The sequence below is a fragment of the Eptatretus burgeri genome, chromosome 17 (assembly GCF_056783735.1).
Source record: "Eptatretus burgeri isolate ZD-2024b chromosome 17, Ebu_testis_v1, whole genome shotgun sequence".
In the NCBI taxonomy this organism is placed as follows: Eukaryota; Metazoa; Chordata; class Myxini; order Myxiniformes; family Myxinidae; genus Eptatretus; species Eptatretus burgeri.
Window position 1 is genome coordinate 5,347,066 of NC_140977.1, and position 21,024 is coordinate 5,368,089.

The 21,024-nt window shown below is 42.5% G+C and overlaps 1 protein-coding gene across 1 annotated transcript in view; it reads right to left on the reverse strand.

Moving 5' to 3' along the window:
• LOC147009158 (uncharacterized) overlaps window positions 1-15,535 on the reverse strand; it is a 110,366-nt gene extending 94,831 nt beyond the window's left edge. The window contains 4 exon segments of the mRNA XM_085862717.1: window positions 670-723; window positions 1,032-1,094; window positions 6,410-6,472; window positions 14,682-15,535. Of these exon segments, the coding sequence (XP_085718843.1) occupies window positions 670-723; window positions 1,032-1,094; window positions 6,410-6,472; window positions 14,682-14,832 (331 nt within the window). The 5' untranslated portion in view covers window positions 14,833-15,535.
• Between the last annotated feature and the right edge of the window lie 5,489 nt (window positions 15,536-21,024).

Sequence of the window (21,024 nt, forward strand, 5' to 3'; positions counted from 1 at the left end):
AGGGACAACCCCGGTTCCGCAGAACGGAGCATCAGGTTGGGTGGTGGGGGGGGGGTTTCAGTCTCATCTTTTCCCAAACTATGTCTCCACCTCTATCCCTGTCAGATGAAAGCGAGCCTATGTGTTAAAAGTGCAGAGTGATTGTGCATGTCCAATATTCCAAGGGTGGCGATGTGTGCATTGAGGTAACAGGGAATGTTTGCTTGATTGATAATTGCTCGGTAAATAGTAATTGTGTAAATAAAACTGCTTGGTCTCTCCAACCAAGTTGTGAAGAAACCAACTCACCAGGGTAGACAAGGAAAAGGAATATTAAAATATGTTCATGATTGACTAGGAAAAGGAAGAACAAAATCTTTGCATCAGATGTTGTCACAGCAACCACAACATGGGGCTGGTACCTCAAGGTAGGGAGAAATGTGATCATCACTCATAGAGCGGACGATGTGGTAATCATGATCTCATCCTATGATGAAAGGGTGTGCTTACAAGTTCCGTTTTGTTGATTTGGAGGAAGACTTCACTGAACTTAAGTCCTGAACAAGTTTCTGGCTGAGTAAATAGCAAATGCAGCCATTTCCCAAGAGGAAAAAAGAGAAAGGGAAGCACATCACCCTTCAAGCACATTGACAAATCCAATTACATGAAAGTCAAAGGAGGAACGCTTACCTCTCAGAGGACAATGCACCAGTTCAGGATCAACCATCAGCTTCCCATCAACATCTGTAACAACAAAATCATTCCCTTGTATCTTGATGTTATCTCCATTAATGGGATTGCAAGTTGGTAACCAATTGATTCTATCATAACTGTCGATGCGTGAACATTTCCAACAAATATTTGTGATGTTTCGATGTGTGTGAACAAATTTGGTTTTGTAATGAGCGGGGTGTTTAAGTTGTTTCACGGCCTTTAAGCAAGTCGAACAACGAGAGAGGGAGGGGGAAAGAGAGAGACAGGGGGAGAGGGAGAGAGAACTCTCATCCAATGTACACTCATTAATATGACAAGTGCAATGTTGTGATTCAGACCTTTGTCTTGAAAGGACGATTCATCTACGAACTCAGACTTCACCTTCACTTTAACAATAAAACCTGAAACAAAAATAAAATCTCATTAAAATTAAACAATATGAAGGAATTTAAAAATTTTTTATAACAAGCTCCAGAAAAACATTAAAAATAAATCTATACTAATAAATCTGAGTGTGTGTCATTCTATCCGTCCATCAGTCCATCTCCTCCATAACTCCAAACCATGAAACCTAGCAGCCCCAAACTTTGCATGCATACTAAGGAAACTTCAAGGAAGTACATGAGTGAAAATTAGTTAGGTCACTCTACCGACTGCGGTAGAGTTCCAGCTACCGACTACCAACTCTGGTTCGGGTGCAGCCGAGCGGAAACTGCCAAAGCAGTGCCGGCTAGAATTAACGGATTATTGGGGATAAAACCCTGCCTAAACTCAGATCCGAACCATGCTGGACCAATTCAAGAAAGGACAGAAATGGACTGGGAATATTTCTACAAATGTTTATTTACAATAAAAAGACAAAGGCAAGACTTAAAGCGAGTATGCAAAAATATTTACAATGAGCAAAAACACTTATTCAGATCTACTTACAAGACGGGCCCACACGCAGACACACACACAAAATGAAAAGGAACCCAGAGTCTTTATTGGACCCTCACAGCCGTGGAGAGACAAGCTGGGGGTCAGAGTTTGGTGGTGTACCTGACCGTCGGAAGAAGGGCGTGCTCCGTGATGCGGCACTTGACAAAGGTCGTTGGTTCGGTCCCCAGTCGCACGTAGAGACTCGTGGTTCGTGGCGGAGCTCGGGTGGTGAACAATCGGGGTCCACAGAGGGAGGTCAGGGTCGCTCTGTCCTTCCTTAAAACTCCTCGTAGCAGCCACCGTGAAACTCCAAAACCCCGTACAGCCACCGTGAAAGCAAACTCGACCCGTTACAGCCACCGTGAAAACAAACTCGACCGGACCCTTTTTACAGAGAGTCTCGGATATTTATTGGCCTCTCTCCACGGCGAGGGGCCCTTGGCGAAAACACACCTCGCTGTCCGCCTCCGATTGGACAGGGTCCTCCGGCCCACCTTTCTGGGGCGGGGCCTCAGCCCCTGCCAGGAGACCTCAGTTACTCCTCCACGTCGCTTCGCTCTCGATGAGTAAGAATGTCAGCGCCGCGAAGGTCATCGTACAAGAGTTACAACGTTCATGGGAGCCAAGAACTGGAACCCCAATCGCAGAACTGGAGCCGTGGGAGCCGAGACCCCTTCTCGGCAAGTCAAGGTATGAGCAGCCAGCGGATGGTGATGGAGCGTGATGAGCCAAAGGGGTCATGCAGATGGGATGGTTTATTAAATGTAATAACCTAACTAAAAGAAATCGCAACGCACGCCTTTGATTCTCCCACAAGACAAAAGGAAAGGGATCTGACTACACACATACTTAACGACATAACTGACTTTTGGGACATCTGTATGTTGAATGCTTATGGTTTCCAGATCCGTAACAGTATGTATGAGAGACGGTTCAATTCTGAAGGATTGGAGGGCAGGTCTAATTGCGTCGATGGGAAAGAAGAAGGGCGATGTTCAATATCTGGGGAAGTACAGAGGCATTACGCTCCTAAGTCATGTCATGAAGGCACTGGAGAGGATTCTGGACGGGAGGATAATAAAGAGAGTGAAGATGGAGATAATCGAAGAGCAACACGGTTTTAGAAAGGGTCGGGGGACAATGGGTGGGATGTTCATGCTGAGACATCTGGTGGAGAAGAGGTTGGAGGTGCAAGGTGAAATGACAATGTGATTTGTGGACCTGGAGAAGGCTTATGACACTGTCCCGAGTGAGATGGTGATGGCGACACCGAGGTGGATGGAAGTGCCGGAAGCAATGTACAAAGGAACAAAGGGAAGAGTTTTGGTTGGGACTAGGATGTCAGAAGAGTTCATCGTTTCGTTTTGTTTTAACACGTAAAAACACATCGTTTTGAGGCAGGAAAGCTCTCTCAGCCGAAGAAGGTTTATTATGGTGAAGGAGCTGGTAAGCAGGAGTGTAAACATGAAATGTATTGTTACGGCTATGGAAATTCGCATTACACCATAAAGGGCCCGCAGGTGAGATATCTCGATAGGTACATGTGTAGATAGCCCAAACCCGTTGTATAGAGGGAATATGTGTGATTCATCCGGGCTGCGACGCTTTGAGTTAGCCATTTTTTCTTTCTCTATTATTATTTTTGACCATTAAGCCACCAACAACGCCAACAGCCACGACCTTTACCTTCACAACTCCATCCCGCAAACACCGCTTCACCGCCATTCCCAAACGGCACCATAACCATCAAACCACCACCGAAAACCCTCCACCACCTTCGCCTCTCTCCTTCACACCCAACAACCGCACCACCTGTGAACACTGAACGTCGGGCTGTCTAGGGCCCGTTTGGCGATTGGTACCAAACGCACCGAGCCACAAGCGCGAATGGCGGCCTTTCCGAGGGGAAAATTCGGATCCAAAACGCGTCACGCCCACTTCCCCTCCGTCCAACGGGCGAACGCGAGGCGGCTTGGTCCCGCGTCCAAGCGTGTGTATGTGAAGTCTATATATGCAAATTTTAGGATCAGGGGAGGTTCACGCCCATTTTTTCCCGACCAATGGCTGACCGGGGGGGCGGCGTGGCCCCGCCTCCAATCGCGTTCTGATCCTGGAATTTGCATATCGGCTTCTCCTGCAGGCTATAAAGGCACGAGAATTACCAGGTTGGAGAGAGTCGTCGAGGAGTTGCTTTTGGGAGACAAGGAGCGTTGCGTTGGTGGAGTTGAGTCAAGTGCGCGCGGTGGAGCTGCAGGCAAGGGAGCTCGGGTCCGAGGCAAGGAGGAGGGCGGTCAGCGACGAGGTTGCGGTGTGGGGGGGGGGTCGCTGTACTTCGGTCAATCGAGTTTGGCGAACAACCCTATCCTACGTGGGTGGCCATTGGCACGATTGTGGTGATGTCGAAAGGCCCACCCTTGACGAGCTCCCAGCGTTGATCCGAGAGGGTCACGACAGAATTGTCCGTCCGGTGGGCGACGTGCCGCGATTCGAGTTACGTGGCCGTTCGCACGCCGGCGGGCGTGAATTCGCAACAGTATTCTGGAGAGGATGTTGTAAACGGATGATCTGGCTGTTGTTGTGGAGAGGAGGTGGGAGATGCAGGAAGTCCTGGGGGAGTGGAAGGAGGCATTTGAGAAACATGGACTGAAGAGGAGTATGGAGACGACTGAGGTGATGTGGGTCGGGCAGCAGAGAAAAAAAACTGAATATCAGGTTAGAGGGGAAGGAGATCAGACAGGGAAATAGGTTTGAGAATCTGGGAGGAACAGTGACCTGGGATGGTAAGTCAGAGGCAGAGGTATGGAAGATGATTAAAGTAGGTGCAGATGCATGGAGGTGGGTGGAGGGAGCAATGGCAGACAAAGATATCAAAGAAATTGAAAGGGAAAGTTTTGGTGTCTTGTGTGACACCGGCCTACCTTTACAGGCTGAAAATGGTGGTACCGACACAGACAACAGAAATTTCAGGTCTGTGAGAACAACTGAGTCAGGGGGATTGAGGGAGTGAAGAGCATGGATAGGAGGAGGATAGATGAACTGAGGGAGGAGACTGGTGTGCGGATCAGCTTGACGGAGAAATTGGTAAAAAGCCGGCAAAGAGCGAAGGAGCTCCTTGTGAGCCAACGGCCATCCATATCGAGTGCCGAACTAAGTCTGTGGACGTCGTCCTGCAGTTGGTTTACTTTTTATGAGGAGGTTGGTGGCAGGATTTGCACTGCGGCCACAGTAAAACCTTTCATTCCACAAAACATCAGAAAATCACCAAAAAAGTCTGAAAACCCACTCATCGGAGTACCTCCTGTGCAGCTGCCCTCTGCAGGGCAGCTCACCCGATGACAGGATTGGGGCAAAGCCTTCGGGACCCCCAATCTTTGATGATACGAGAAAAACCACGGGGTAACCTTCTGGGGTTAGATTGCGATGGTGTGTCGGGGTCCTGCTGAGGTGTCATCCACCAGACGGTGGTCTCCTTGGCATAACCTGAGGCGGTCCCTTCAGGTGGGTGCCTGGAATGTCCTATCCCTAAGAGAGGATGATCACCTGTCTCTGTTATCATCTGAGCTCAAGTGTTTGGACATTTGTATTGCAGCACTCTCTCAGGTTCGGAGACCGGATTGTGGCAAGATCATGGCGGGTGGTTACACCGACTACTGGTTTGGTCGCTCTGATGGTTACCATGCTCAAGGAGTTGCTGTAGCTGTGTCTAACAAGCTGACTCCAATGAAAATTGAGGTAACACCGGTCAACAAGCATATTATGAGACTAAGGATTCGTCACTCCTTGGGTGTCATTTCCCTGGTCTCTGTAAATGCTCCGACTGAGGTGAGTGATCTCACCGTGAAGGATGCATTCTCTGCCACGCTCGAGTCTGTGGTTAATCAGTGCCCCAGGAGAGATTTACTTCTCGTCTTGGGAAGGATTTCAATGCATCAACTAGAACTGATAGGGATGGTTATGAGACATGTGTTGGTCCCTATGGGCCTGGAACTATGAACTAGAATTGCACTAAGTTCCTTGGCTTTGCAAGAAGTCATGGACTTAGGGTGGGTGGTTCATCTTGGTGGAGAGGTTGGGTGTGTGACCATGATGAATTGATTAAATTTTGGTGAAGATCAGAATCCGGATCCAACTACTAGAATTTTAAAGTGATTCTTCACCATTGAAAGATAGGCCTCAAAAACGACATATAGCACGATATCTCAAAAATGTATTGGGCCAAATATGTTCTCGTGGCTCAAGCATCTCAGGGCGGAGGTATGCGCTCTACTGAGTGCCCTTCTAGTTTTTAATGTTTTCATTTTCAATCCAATATGGCCACCATATCACGTGACTGATGACATAATAGATTTAATCCTTCACTTACATCAGGTTGTAGATCAGATATATGAAGTTTGATTTTTCATGTAAGGCTTTTGATTCAATCAATTAGGGTTGGAATAACCATGTTATTATCGTTATCACCGTTATCACCCTATATACCCCATGGAGAGTTGATGGCATATGCCAAGTTTCAATTATTTTTGTGTGGCTTTTCGGTTTCAGAGAAAATGATGTCCAACTTTTGTTCTTTTAATCCAATACGGCTGCCATAACATGTGAACTCCAACGTCAGACTTATCAATAAAGTATTCTTCATGGGGGTTCCCTCCTATGTTTAAAGTTTTGTCTTGATCGTAATGGATAAGCAGTTGTGGATAAAAACATTGAAAGCAAAATACAGAGACACAGACAAACACACAAACATACTCTCGCATCCCCTTTGGGCTAAGACTAACAATGTGTTTGTGGTTCAAACCTTCATCTTGAGGGAACGAATCATCTACAAACTCGGACTTCACCTTCACTCTCGCAATGAAATCTGAAACAAAAACAATCCATTAATAAACCAAACTTTGAAAGAGTGAATATTGTAAACATTTTTTTGCATAAATAGTCGACGTTCGTGGAAAACTTAAGACACTGAACGAATCAGGATGTAACAGACAAAACAGGACAAAAAAGGGACAGTAGAGACGCATGCAAAAGGAGCAGTAGAGAGGGTGGAGGGGGGGGTACACCAACAGCAAAGTTGAAGGCCAAGATAAAGAGAGACTTGGACAAACAATGGATGTGAGGAGAATGGGCAGCAGGAGAGGATGCATAGGGTGGACAACATGGATACAGAAGGAAACTCCAAGGATGGAAAACTGGAAATTTGGAAGGAGGGATTGGGGTGGGGTTAACGAGGGGAGAAAAGATCATGACTTTGGATTGGGGACGACCCGAGATGATGGTGAACAGTTGTCTCGAAGACCTAGAGGGAAAAATGAGATTGAAGAGAATGTGGAAGTTGTTTCCACAGGCAGGAACAAAAAAAAAAAAAGAGAGAGATAGAGATAGAGAGAGATAGAGAGAGATATATAGAGAGAGATATATAGAGAGAGATATATAGAGAGATATATATAGAGAGATATATAGATAGAGATATATAGATGGAGATATATAGATGGAGATATAGAGATATAGAGAGATAGAGAGATAGATAGAGATAGATAGAGATAGATAGAGATAGATAGAGATAGATAGAGATAGATAGAGATAGAGAGATAGAGAGATAGAGAGATAGAGAGATAGAGAGAGAGAGAGAGAGAGAGAGAGAGAGAGATAAACAAGTGGAGCTGAGCAGTTTTGAAAACTTCATGACAATATATTATCAACAAAAACTCACTTTACAATCTCAATGGTATTTAGATTACGTTAACGGCTCCAGTCACCAACTACATCCTCCTCATCAAGACCAGGCCTGAAAGTGAATGAAAAACAAATGAAGAAAGAGAAGTTAAAGGAAGGAAAAATAATCTAAGAGTTTTTGAGTAAATGGAAAACCTGCCTGATGAAAAGGTAAGGTTGTAACTGTGAGGAAAGACGTGTGAAGATAAAGAATTATAGAGCTTAGCGGTGAGGGGAACGAAATGAACATTGTCATGGCCCAACCTTGAGTTACCAATAATCATGTGACGCTGTGGCTTGCCGAGTATTTTGTGCTCTCGCTTAATTATTTTGTATACAGCCTGTGGCTGCTGGTTGCATCATTGCAAGGAATGCGACTGTGCCGCTGATGCAGTACCCCGTTTCCAGTAAACTGGTACTCGTTTTGCCAACCTCCAAGGATGCCAGGCTGAGTCAACCTACCTGGTGTTATTTAACGGCCGACAGGGGCTCAAACTCAAGACCTAAAGATTTTAAGCCAACCAACTTAATCGTTAAGCCAATACCAGGCTGTGATCGAGCTAATGGTGGAGGTATACAAGCAACCAGTTCTCGGGAACTTACACCGAAGCAATATCTATAGAAAAGGGAAAGGAAGACAACATTACAGTGTCATCCAAGCAAGTAGCGTTTTGAGGTGAGATTAGGAGAGCTTTACGTCGGATTGATTTAGACACGCATCCAGCAATGAAATAGCTTGAGTGAGAACTTCCATTGATGTGAGAGTAGTCCTCTCCACAAGGGCGAATCAATCCTTTATATAATTGGAGAACTGTTCGGACGAGAAGAATCTTCAACATCTGAACAGGATTCCCAGTTTCTTAGAGCAATTTGTAAAACTAGTGTGTGCCCGTACGTGCGTGGCCGTCCATGCAAAGAAAAAAAAACTTTCAAACTGCATGCCAGAAACAACCACACAGGCTGTTCCTTCGCTCTCACGTGCCCGTACGTGCGTGGCTGTACGTGCAAAAAAAAAAAAAGAAAAACTTTCAGACAACCACACAGGCCGTTCCTTCGCTCTCGTAAACGACGACTGGATTGGGGCATTGTGTTTATCTATAAATGCGCATAAGAAATCGAGAAATTATTAGAATACAGTAAGTCATCACTATCCGGAAGTCCGTACGTTGTAACCCGTAATGGGGAAGGTGGCTGAGGATCTCTTCCCCAACGGCCACGCCTACGCAGCAACGTGTCCTGTCATTGGTTTGGTAAATAAATGGCCATAACTTGGGAACCATTTGTCCGATTAACATCAAACCTTGAAAAGGCACATACTCAGGTCGCCAGCAATATACCTGGCAAGTTTCAATTAGATCGGACCAGTGGTTGTCGAGAAACAGCGGTCACAGACACACAGAGATTGCTGGAATTATAGATAAATGAGAGTTTTCCAAGATACATTTGATGCTACAGTTATCCCCAAGTATGTTTACTGTATTGAATGGTAAAATTGTGGAGCCTTTGCAGGAGATGGCAAAGTGGAGGAGTCTTAAATTAGGGAAATATGAAGAAAATGAGTTTTAGAAGTATTAAAAACTTAACTTTATTAGATTTTCCTCATTGAGAAATCCTGTCCAAATCTGAATTTATCGAGGTAGTTGGAATAAAACGAGATGTAGATCGAGCAAGAGAAGATGGAGCAGATGTGAAAAACAGAAGAATGTAATGATGAGTCGTCAGCATACGAATGCATTTGGTTTTGTGTCGAAGAAAGAAGAGTGTTGGAGACAGGACAGAACCTGGCCTGAGGGACACCGCTGTTGGTGGGAAAAGACGAAGAGGTTGAACCATCAACAATTATGGTAATAGAATGGCCAGAGAGAAAGCTAGCAATGAGAGAGGTAAGGAGAGTGAAAGAGGAAAACCAAAAGAGGGGAACTTGGAGATCAAACCCCAATGCTACACTCTGTCCAAAGCTATCGAGATATCAAGGCCAACAACAGGGAAGTCCCCAAAATTTCTCAAATAAAAAAAACAGACATCGACACTAATAAATGTCAGAGTGTGTGTGTGTGTGTGTGTGTGTGTGTGTGTGTGTGTGTGTGTGTGTGTGTGTGTGTGTGTGTGTGTGTGTGTGTGTGTGTGTGTGTGTGTGTATGTGTGTGTGCCACCTCCATAACTCCAAAATCATAAAACCTAGCAACCTGGAACTTTACATGCATAGCTCGAAAAAAATCCAAGGAAGCGCATGACTGAAAATTGGTTGTTTGGGTGAATTAAAACACCCCTTTGAAGATAATTAATGGACTTGTTTAATTATATCCTTCACCAGGCGTTCCTCGGCCACCTCGCTCTCTGGGGGTCTTAAGGTGTTTCCTGGGAAACCTCGCTGGGATCTGAAGCCATATTTTTTGGCCTGCCTGCTCAACCATCTCTTGACTTGGAACAGGTCACAACGATTTCTTAATGATAAAGTTGTTTTTCACTTTCCTCACTCATATCGAATGCCTGTTCATCATAGTTCGAATCGCTGAATGCATCACTTTTGTAAGTACTATAGATTATAATTAGGAGCTTCGAGTGATTTCATGCATTTATATGATACGATCGACTCTCACGGATTAATTAAAGTATATCATCAAATTATTATTTTGGGTTTAAGTATTGGATATTGTCATGAGTAAATAAGTGTCGAAATCTGTTGTGCAATCTGATAATTTAAAGAAATTAATAAGCTGATATACCTATTTACTTTAAGCAAGCAAGGCTATGGTTCCTTCATATCCAAAAAAAAACCACAAGAAAATGTGAAATTTCCAAAGCATTAAAAACATCATTTTCTACTGTTTGAAGAAACATATTGAGTGAACAAAAGATTTAAGAATGCACCAAAATTAACCAGCTTCATTGAGCTTTATGATTTAATGCATTCACCGATTTGATCTCTTTGCCTCCTGTCCCCCAAAGGGACTGCTTATCCATCGTGTCTGCCAGATCCGTGTCTGTATTTTCTTAGGTTTTGTGAGGTGCTCGACACAGGATTAAAGCAAATCTAGTGAAAAACATACATTATTGAAATAAAATTATCACTTTTGCACGCACAGCGAACCAATGTACCACGTGACGCGTGCACAGATGAGCAGGCAATGTTGCAGATTATCTGCAATGTTTATTTTACAGGCAATTAAACTTTGTGATGTGACCCGAAATATAAATCCTCTACAAATTTCAAGTCAATCGGATGAAAATTGAGGATTTTAGAAATACCACCTTAGTTGTTGACCTTAGGCCTATGTTGACCTTTTGACCTCAACAACAGCAGGCTTCTTCCTTATGTCAAACTCGACCATGTGGTGAAGTTTCGTGAAGATCGGTTTAAAATTGTGACCTTTTGGCGATAAACAGACAAATGGATAAGATTACAAAATTGACGAACCAATATACTTGAAAAATCGTTGATTTTGCAAGTAATAAACAGACAGAAAGGGGTGAAAACATAACCTCCTTCACCTTCGGTGGTGGAGGTAATTATCAGATCCGCATCCGGACCTTCACCAAAATCGAATTAATTTGTTGTGGTCACACACCCAATCTGTCCACCAAGTTTCGTCCGAATCCGTCCACAACTTTTTGAGATATCGTGATATATATTATTTTTGTCCCCATCTCTCAAAGGTGGAGAATCACTGAAAAAATTCGAGTAGTCGGATCTGGATTCAGATCTTCACCTCTGTCCCCTTCTACCTCAGTATTACACAGTAATCTCTGTCCCCATTTCACCTCGGTATTACACGGTAATTCTGCCCACTTTTACCTCAGTATGACACGGTAATCTCTGTCCCCATTTTACCTCAGTATTACACGGTAAATTCTGCCAGCTTTTGCCTCAGTATTACACGGTAATTTCTGCCCCCATTTTACCTCAGTGTTACACAGTAATCTCTGTCCCCATTTTACCTCAGTAGTACACGGTAATCTCTGTCCCCATTTTACCTCAGTATTATACGGTAATATCTGGCCACTTTTACCTCAGTATGACACGGTAATCTCCGTCCCCATTTTACCTCAGTATTTCACGGTAATCTCTATACCCTGTTACCTCAGTATTACACGGTAAATTCTGCCCACTTTTACCTCAGTATGACAGTAATCTCTGTCCCCATTTTACCTCACTATTTCACGGAAATCTCTATACCCTGTTACCTCAGTATTACACGGTAAATTCTGCCCACTTTTACCTCGGTATGACACGGTAATCTCTGTCCCCATTTTACCTCACTATTTCACGGTAATCTTTATACCCTGTTACCTCAGTGTTTCAAAGTAATCTCTGTCCCCCTTTTACCTCAGGATTACACGGTAATCTCTATACCGTTACCATAGCATGACACGGTAATCTCTGTCCCCATTTTAGCTCAGTGTTACAAAGTAATCTCTGTCCCCCTTTTACCTCAGTATTACATGGTAATCTCTGTCTCCCTGTATTACACGGTACTCTGTCCCCATTTTACCTCAGTACGATACGGTAATCTCAATACCCTGTTACCTCAGTACGACACGGTAATCTCCATACCCTGTTACCTCAGTATTACACGGTGATCTCTATACTGTTACCACACTATGATACGGTAATCTATACACCCCATTACCTCAGTATTACACGGTAATCTCTATACCTTGTTACCTCAGTATTACACGGTGATCTCTATACCGTTACCACACTATGATACGGTAATCTAAACACCCCGTTACCTCAGTATGACACAGTAATCTATATACCCCGTTTCCTCAGTATGACACAGTAATCTATATACCCCGTTTCCTCAGTATTACACGGTAATCTCTATACCCTGTTACCTGAGTATTTCACGGTAATATCTATGCCCTGTTACCTCAGTATTACACGGTAATCTCTATACCCTGTTACCTCAGTGTTACAAAGTAATCTCTGTCCCCCCTTTTACCTCAGTATTACACGGTAATCTCGATACCCTGTTACCTCAGTGTTACACGGTAATTTATATGCCCTGTTACCCCCGTATTACACGGTAATCGCTGTCCCCTGTTACCTCAGTATTACACGGTATTCTCTATGCCCTGTTGCCTCAGTGTGCCACGGAAATCTATATACCGTGTTACCTCAGTATTACACGGTAATCTCTATACCCTTTTACCTCAGTATTACACGGTAATCTCTATACCCTGTTGCCTCAGTATTACACGGTAATCTCTATACCCTGTTACCTCAGTGTTACACGGTAATTTATATGCCCTGTTACCCCCGTATTACACGGTAATCGCTGTCCCCTGTTACCTCAGTATTACACGGTATTCTCTATGCCCTGTTGCCTCAGTGTGCCACGGAAATCTATATACCGTGTTACCTCAGTATTACACGGTAATCTCTATACCCTTTTACCTCAGTATTACACGGTAATCTCTATACCCTGTTGCCTCAGTATTACATGGTAATCTCTATGCACTGTTACCTCAGTATTACACGGTGATCTCTATACCGTTACCACACTATGGTACGGTAATCTATACACCCCATTACCTCAGTATTACACGGTAATCTCTATACCTTGTTACCTCAGTATTACACGGTAATCTCTATACCTTGTTACCTCAGTATTACACGGTGATCTCTATACCGTTACCACACTATGATACGGTAATCTATACACCCCGTTACCTCAGTATGACACAGTAATCTATATACCCCCGTTTCCTCAGTATTACACGGTAATCTCTATACCCTGTTACCTGAGTATTTCACGGTAATATCTATGCCCTGTTACCTCAGTATTACATGGTAATCTCTATACCCTGTTACCTCAGTGTTACAAAGTAATCTCTGTCCCCCCCCTTTTACCTCAGTATGACATGGTAATCTCTATACCCTGTTTCCTCAGTATTACACGGTAATCTCGATACCCTGTTACCTCAGTGTTACACGGTAATTTATATGCCCTGTTACCCCCATATTACACGGTAATCTCTGTCCCCTGTTACCTCAGTATTACACGGTATTCTCTATGCCCTGTTGCCTCAGTGTGACACGGAAATCTATATACCGTGTTACCTCAGTATTACACGGTAATCTCTATACCCTGTTGCCTCAGTATTACACGGTAATCTCTATACCCTGTTACCTCAGTGTTACACGGTAATCTATATGCCCTGTTACCTCAGTGTTACACGGTAATCTATATGCCCTGTTACCTCACTCAGTATTACACGGTAAGCTCTGTACACTGTTGCCTCAGGGTTACACGGTATTCTCTATACCCTGTTGCCTCAGTGTGACACGGTAATATATATACCCTGTTACCTCAGTATTACACGGCAATCTCTATACCCTGTTACCTCAGTATGACACAGTAATCTCTATACCCTGTTTCCTCAGTATTACACGGTAATCTCTATACCCTGTTTCCTCAGTATTACACGGTAATCTCTATACCCTGTTTCCTCAGTATTACACGGTAATCTCTATACCCTGTTTCCTCAGTATTACACGGTAATCTCTATACCGTTACCTCAGTATTACACGGTAATCTCTATGCCCTGTTACCTCGGTATTACATGGTAATCTATATACCGTTACCTCAGTATTACACGGTAATCTCTTACCTTGTTACCACAGTATTACACGGTAATCGCTATGCCCTGTTACCTCAGTATTTCACGGTAATCTCTATGCCCTGTTACCTCAGTATTACACGTTAATCTCTATACCCTGTTACCTCAGTGTTATACGGTAATCTATATGCCCTGTTACCTCAGCATTACACGGTAAGCTCTGTACCCTGTTACCTCAGTATTACACGGTATTCTCTATACCCTGTTGCCTCAGTGTGACACGGTAATCTATATACCCTGTTACCTTAGTTTTACACGGTAATCTATATGCCCTGTTACCTCAGTATTACACGGTAAGCTCTGTACCCTGTTACCTCAGTATTACACGGTATTCTCTTTACCCTGTTGCCTCAGTGTGACACGGTAATCTCTGTACCCTGTTACCTCAGTGTTATACGGTCATCTATATGCCCTGTTACCTCAGTATTACACGGTAAGCTCTGTACCCTGTTACCTCAGTATTACACGGTATTCTCTATACCCTGTTGCCTCAGTGTGACACGGTAATCTATATATCCTGTTACCTAAGTATTACACGGTAATCTCTATACCCTGTTACTTCAGTTTTACACGGTAATCTCTGTAATCTGTACCTTTAACTTCAGTTTTCCAAACTCAAACCAACGTAAGCTTCCACATTTCAATGGGTATCTGGAATAGTGCACAGCACGAACCAGAACAGACTCGGCACGGTAACGGGAAGAGTAAAGTGCGGAGAGAACGACACGTACCGGGTCCCGACTCCTCATCCTCGGGTGGACCGACCCTGGACCCGCGGTTCGTGTGAGAACCTCCAGGAACGAGCGAGTTTCCTCCATCGGAGCCGCTCGTGGATCCCGGGGAGTTCGCTCTGTGATCTTCACCGGAGAGATCTCGGTTCATGTCGAACTTGAGAGGACTGCGAGGCGGCGTGTTGTGGAATCGTACACCAACACCGTACAAAAGTGCAGAACGCGCACCGTCGAGAAAAGCGAACCTCGTGCCGCGTTTCTCGTCAAACGATACTATTCACGATTCCATGACGGCAGATTCTCCACGTTAATCACGTGACCTCTAAAATGGGCACGAAATGTGGTAAAAAAAAAAACCCCCCAAAAAAACATTTTTTAATTCTTCAACTGCTCATGACCGGGTTTGTGGAGGGAACGCCCCTCCCCCTCGGATTTGGAGCACACCCCTCCCCCATCCGTCCACGCAGCTGGTGGTGGTCGTAAATTCCGTGATGTAACTGTCGTCAGATTGAGTTTTGTCGGCTCTCCTTTACACAGGGCTTTGGAAGGGGTTGTGAAATGTATCGATTACTCCGGCATGCCTCGTTGTTTAGGGCCCTGTCACACCTTGACGTTTTCGCCAGCGTATGGCAACATATCAAAATGTATGTAAAACGCAGGCGTACGCTGAACTATTGATGGTTTTTTTCAGTTTTGGGCGTATTCATAACGAGTTGGACGTATGCATAACGTATTAGTAACGTACACAGAAGGTTTCGATAACTTATAGATAACTTATACCAACGAATGCTTAGCGTGTTGTCGGCGTTCACAACCTATGCCCAACGATAGTCTAACGTATGCAATATGCATAGCGTGCGGCAGTGTATCGCCGACGATCACGTGGTGTAGCCTATTAATAGGCTTCCGCTCAACGATTTAAAGGCAGTGTCACACCTTGACGATTTAGCCAGGGTATGCCGACGTATGAAAAATTTGTCTAAAACGCTGGCACACGTCGAATACGTTATGGGTAAGTTTTGTATACGTTAAGAGCACGCTGAAGCACGCTGGCATACGTCGTAGTACGCCGAGCTCGTCGACAAATTTTAAGCATGCTCAAATTTTTATGCCAGCGTATGACACACGTTCCGCATATGCTGGCCATAAGTTGTTGGCACGTTATGCGATCGTTGACACACGTCGACACACGTTACTTGTAAGTTACTCATAAGTCAAAACACGTCGAGGTAATGTTTAGCGTACCCGAAACTTATTTCTAACCTATGAGTAACGTACTTTGAACCTATGAGTAACGTATCTCTAACGCATATTGACGTATGTAGACGTATGTGATGTCTTCCGGACGGCCACAGAACTTACTGAACGTGTTTCTAACTTACAGCTACCGTATAATGGCGTATTGGCAGCGTTTAGGGGAATTGGTACGGTATATAAAAATGGGGTTCACACAGGAGGAACCCGTCAGTGTTCCAGACTCCATGGTTTTGTTTTGTTGTTTTTTTTTTCTTTTTTTTTCTTCGGCATGACGGTGATGTTGACACTTCGATTTCTAGTGTGGTTATGATTTAAATCGTTGAGCGGCAGCCTATTAATTATATTATGTTGTAACCACACGAGAAATCGAAGTGTCAACATCACCGTCACGCCGAAGAAAAAAACAAAAAAACAAAACAAAAAAAAACCATGGAGTCTGGAATACTGACAGGTTCCTCCTGTGTGAATCCCATTTTTATATACCAATTCCCCGAAACGCTGCCAATACGCCATTATACGGTAGCTGTAAGTTAGAAACACGTTCAGTTAGTTCTGTGGTCTTCCGGAAGACGTCAAATACGTCTACATATGTCAATATGCGTTGGAGATACGTTACTCATAGGTTCAAAGCACGTTACTCATAGGTTAGAAATAAGTTTTGGGTACGCTAAACATTACCTCGACATGTTTGGACTGATGAGTAACTTACAAGTAACGTGTGTCGATGTGTGTCAACGATCGCATAACGTGCCTACAACTTATGGCCAGCGTATGCGGAACGTGTGAGTCATCCGCTGGCATACGTCGAAAAATTTTGAGCATGCTTAAAATTTGTCGACAAGCTCGGCGTACTATGACGTATGCCAGCGTGCTCTTAACGTATACAAAACTTACCCATAACGTATTCGACGTGTGCCAGCGTTTCAGACCAATTTTTCATATGTCGGCATACGCTGGCTAAATCGTCAAGGTGTGACAGGGCCTTTAACAATGAAACTTGTCATGATAAATGTTTATTCCTGGATTTTTGAGATGATATAGTTTGTTTTTTTTCGTGAAAACCACCTGGAGAAGGCGTGCGACGGAGCCAAATATAATGTACATTTAATTTTCGGGATTTTTCTTCTTGCTTTTACCAGCAACAGAAACTCTTCAATCAAGCGCTTATGGTAAAATCAATAAATGCTTTATCATTCATTTTGTGCATTCAATGATTCATCGACAAAGCTTGAACCTTGAAGCCCATCTTTTGTTCGAAGAAACATTAATCTGGGGCTCAATTTAACATTTGGTCCTCACTCAGAACTCAAGAATATCAATTCATCATTAAATATCAAAAATAATTTTTCATTAACAAGATATGACTGTGCTGTTTCTTCTGTTGGTATGAGACCCGCTATGGTTTTTGAAACCGTTTAATAAATTCATTGTTTTGAAGAGCTTTCACATAGTAATCAGGAAGTCGATTTAGCTTTCCCAGCTCTTGGAATAATCCTTCATAATCATATTCAAATTCTCCTATATCTCCGAGTTCGTGCGCAGTCATTTGACTAAAATCTTTTCGTATCCGAAGTTTTTTTTCGGGGTACATTCAATTGTGGGAATTCCAGAAACATCTCTCAGCTATTGTTGAGAAGTTTTTGAAAGTGGTTTAAAAAATGTATCTTTTTTTCTTTCAAACACTTCTTCACCCATTAGTTTTTGTCTCTGTTTCTTCTTTCTCTCTTCCTGTTGCTTTATAACCTTTGAAACTAACTCCTGATGCTCCTTAAACCTTGCTCTTTCTTGCATGTTCATTTTCTGTATTTATTTATTGAAAAATATCTTTCAGTATCTTAGAACCTGAAGTTATCCTGGACTGAATTGTCAGGTTTAAAGGAACATGTTCCCTTTCAATATCATTAAAGTTAGATGTTTTCTTTAAATATTTCATCAAATTATTTATTGACATTAATATGAGTTGTAATTTATTCTTCAGTAATACTTGTGTCTCTGCTTTTCATGCACTTGCGTTGAGTTTTTTCATCAAAACCGAATGATAAAATCTTAACTCCATTACCACTCAGATGTTTAATAATTTGCCTCATACCTTATGGATTAGTTTCTAAAATCCCAAGACCACCAGATTTTAGTTTCTTTAACTCACTCTTACAATATGAATATTTTTTCATGCCAAGAGAGAACTCAAATATTTGATCTTCGTTCCTCAATCGCATATGTTCCTCCATTGAAATGTAGTAATAATCTTCACATTTTACTTCTCTTGGTCGCATTGCTCTGGTTGTCGTAGATACACTACGGATCAGTGTTTAAAAAAAAAAAATCTTTTCATTTTCACTATTCCAGAACCAGATTTACCCACAAGATTAATAATAACACCTATCATTTTGAGTATTTATCGATGTAATTGTTGTTTAAATAAAAAATATAATTTAATATCTCAATTTGTTTCACAACAATGTATTAATATTTTCCAGTCGTGTGCTTCATATATTCCTCAAATTCCTTTGTACTACATAATGTAGAACAATTGTCTCTCCAAAAATTATTTATATCTATTGAATCTAGGTTGAATAAAATACAAGTATTGGCATTGTTTCTTATTGAGCAATGAGGGAGTTGAAAGAATGATTGACAAAGATAAATACAATTACAAGAAGAATGTCTCCCTCTTGTGTAGTAGCTATCCATAACCGTTTGTTTTCTCTCATTGCAAAATCATCAACAAGAAAAAGAGCAATCAGAGATTGCAGACCCTCACCAGGACTTCTTTTGAGTAGTGTATTTTTTATAGGGTTTAGGGTAATATGGCTGCCAACCATGTGACCTATGATATCATATGTGTGAACCTTTTGTTCCTCATGGACAGGCAGTCATATGTGTAAAGTTTTGCCTCGATTTGTTCAGCCACTTCAGAGAAGATTTCTGAAGGTTCTTCCTTTAGATTTTTATAAAAAAACAAAATGGCTGCCGAATCACATGACCAATGACGTAATGAATATTTTTTCTGTGGACCATTTTATCCCGAGATGACCCTCAAAATGTTTCATACTGATCGGATGTGGCGTTCTTCATATACAATTATGATTTCATAACTAGGGCACCTATGACCTCTTGAAAAATCACTCATTCCCCATGAGGAGTACTTGCTATGTGCCAAGTTTCAATTTTTTCCTTGGTGCAGTTTCAGACACAGAGGTCCCAAGTTTTTTCCATTTTTCCAATATGGTTGCCACACCACGTGACCTATGACATCATAACATGACCTATGACGTTAACCTGGAGTTGGCTTCGTGGTTAAGGTGGTGGCTTCGGATCCTCGAGTCCTGAGTTAAGTCCTGTTTTCCGCTGAATTAACACCAGGGGGTCGACTCATCTATCATCCATCCGAGGCCTGTCATCCATCCGAGGCCGGTGAAATGAGTACCAGTGTAGCAGCCAAAAGGCTGCACATGAAGGGAAGGGGTATTGACAGATTTATTAAATCTGGTATTGGTTTGGTGCAGGCATGAATAACTGAATGGCCTCCTCCTGTGCAAAAATTTCCTTGTATAATTATCATTAAAACATTCTACATGAGTAGTCGCACCAATGGTGAAAATTTAGTCTCAATCCGACAAGCAGTTGCGGAGAAAAACCCGAAAGTTCCGTACAGACAAACAGGCAAGCAGACAGACAAACAAACGGACCCAAATGCAATACCCTCTCCTTTGGCGAGGGTAACTAGAGGGGGCACTCGGCAGAGCGCATACCTCTGCCATGTAATGCCTGATCGATGAGAACATATCGGGCCCAATATATATTTGAAATATCATGTTATATAATCGTTTTTGGCTCTACCAATAGTGAAAAATCATATTCAAATTAAATAATTCTCATATCCAGAACCGGATTTGTATTTTCACCAAAATCGAATCAATTTGTTGTGGTCACACTTCCAACCTGCCCAAGTTTCATCCGAATCCGTCCACAACATTTTGAGATGTTGTGCTAGATATGACTTCCGCACTATCTTTCAATGGTGAAGAAGGACTTAAAAATTTCTCGGATTTGGATCTTCACCAAATTTGAATCAATTTTTCCTCATCATACACCCAACATGTCCACCAAGTTTCGTCCGAATCTGTCCACAAATTTTTGAGATATCATGCTATCTATCATTTTTGGCCCGATCACTCAAAGGTGAAGAATCACTTTAAAAAAATTATCGAAGTCGGATCCAGATCTGCACCTTCACCAAAATCGAACCAGTTCATCCTTCTCACACACCCAAACCTTCCCACCAAATTTCATCCGGATCCATCCACAACTTCATGAGATATCCTGCACACAGAGAGACAAACAAGAAGACGTTGTGCAGAGCGCGATACTTGCAAAATCCAAAAAACAAATTTGACCACAAAAAATAATTGGTGGTTGAATTTAGTGACCAAATATGCAACTCCTCTTAAAATTTCAAGTCAATCGGATGAAAACTGAAAATTTAAAAAAGTCGGCCTATGTTGACCTCAAAATAATTGGTGGTCGAAATCAGTGACCTGAAATATAAATCCTCTTCAAATTTCTAGTCAATTGGCTGAAAATTGAGGATTTCAGAAATACCACATTCATTGTTGACCTCAAATATAAATCCCCTTCAAATTTCAAGTCAATTGGATGAAAATTGAGGATTTTAGAAATACCTACTACCTTAGTTGTTGAACTTGGGCCTATGTTAACTGTTTGATTGATGTTGACCTCAAAAATAATTGGCTGGTTGAATTCAGTGACCTGACATAAATATACTCCAAATTTCAATTCCATCGGATGAAAATTGAGGATTTTAGAAATTCCACATTCGTTGTTGACTTTGGGCTGATGTCAACCTTTTCGTCCATGTTTTCTTCAAAAATAATTGGCTAGTTGAATTCAGTGACCTGAAATACAACTTCTCTTCAAATTTCAAGTCAATCGGATGAAAATTGAGGATTTTAGAAATCTCACCTAAGTTGTTGACCTTAAACCTGTTGACCTTTTGACCTCAAAACGATAGGCTTCTTCCTTATGACAAACTCGACCATGTGGTGAAGTTCCGTGAAGATCGGTT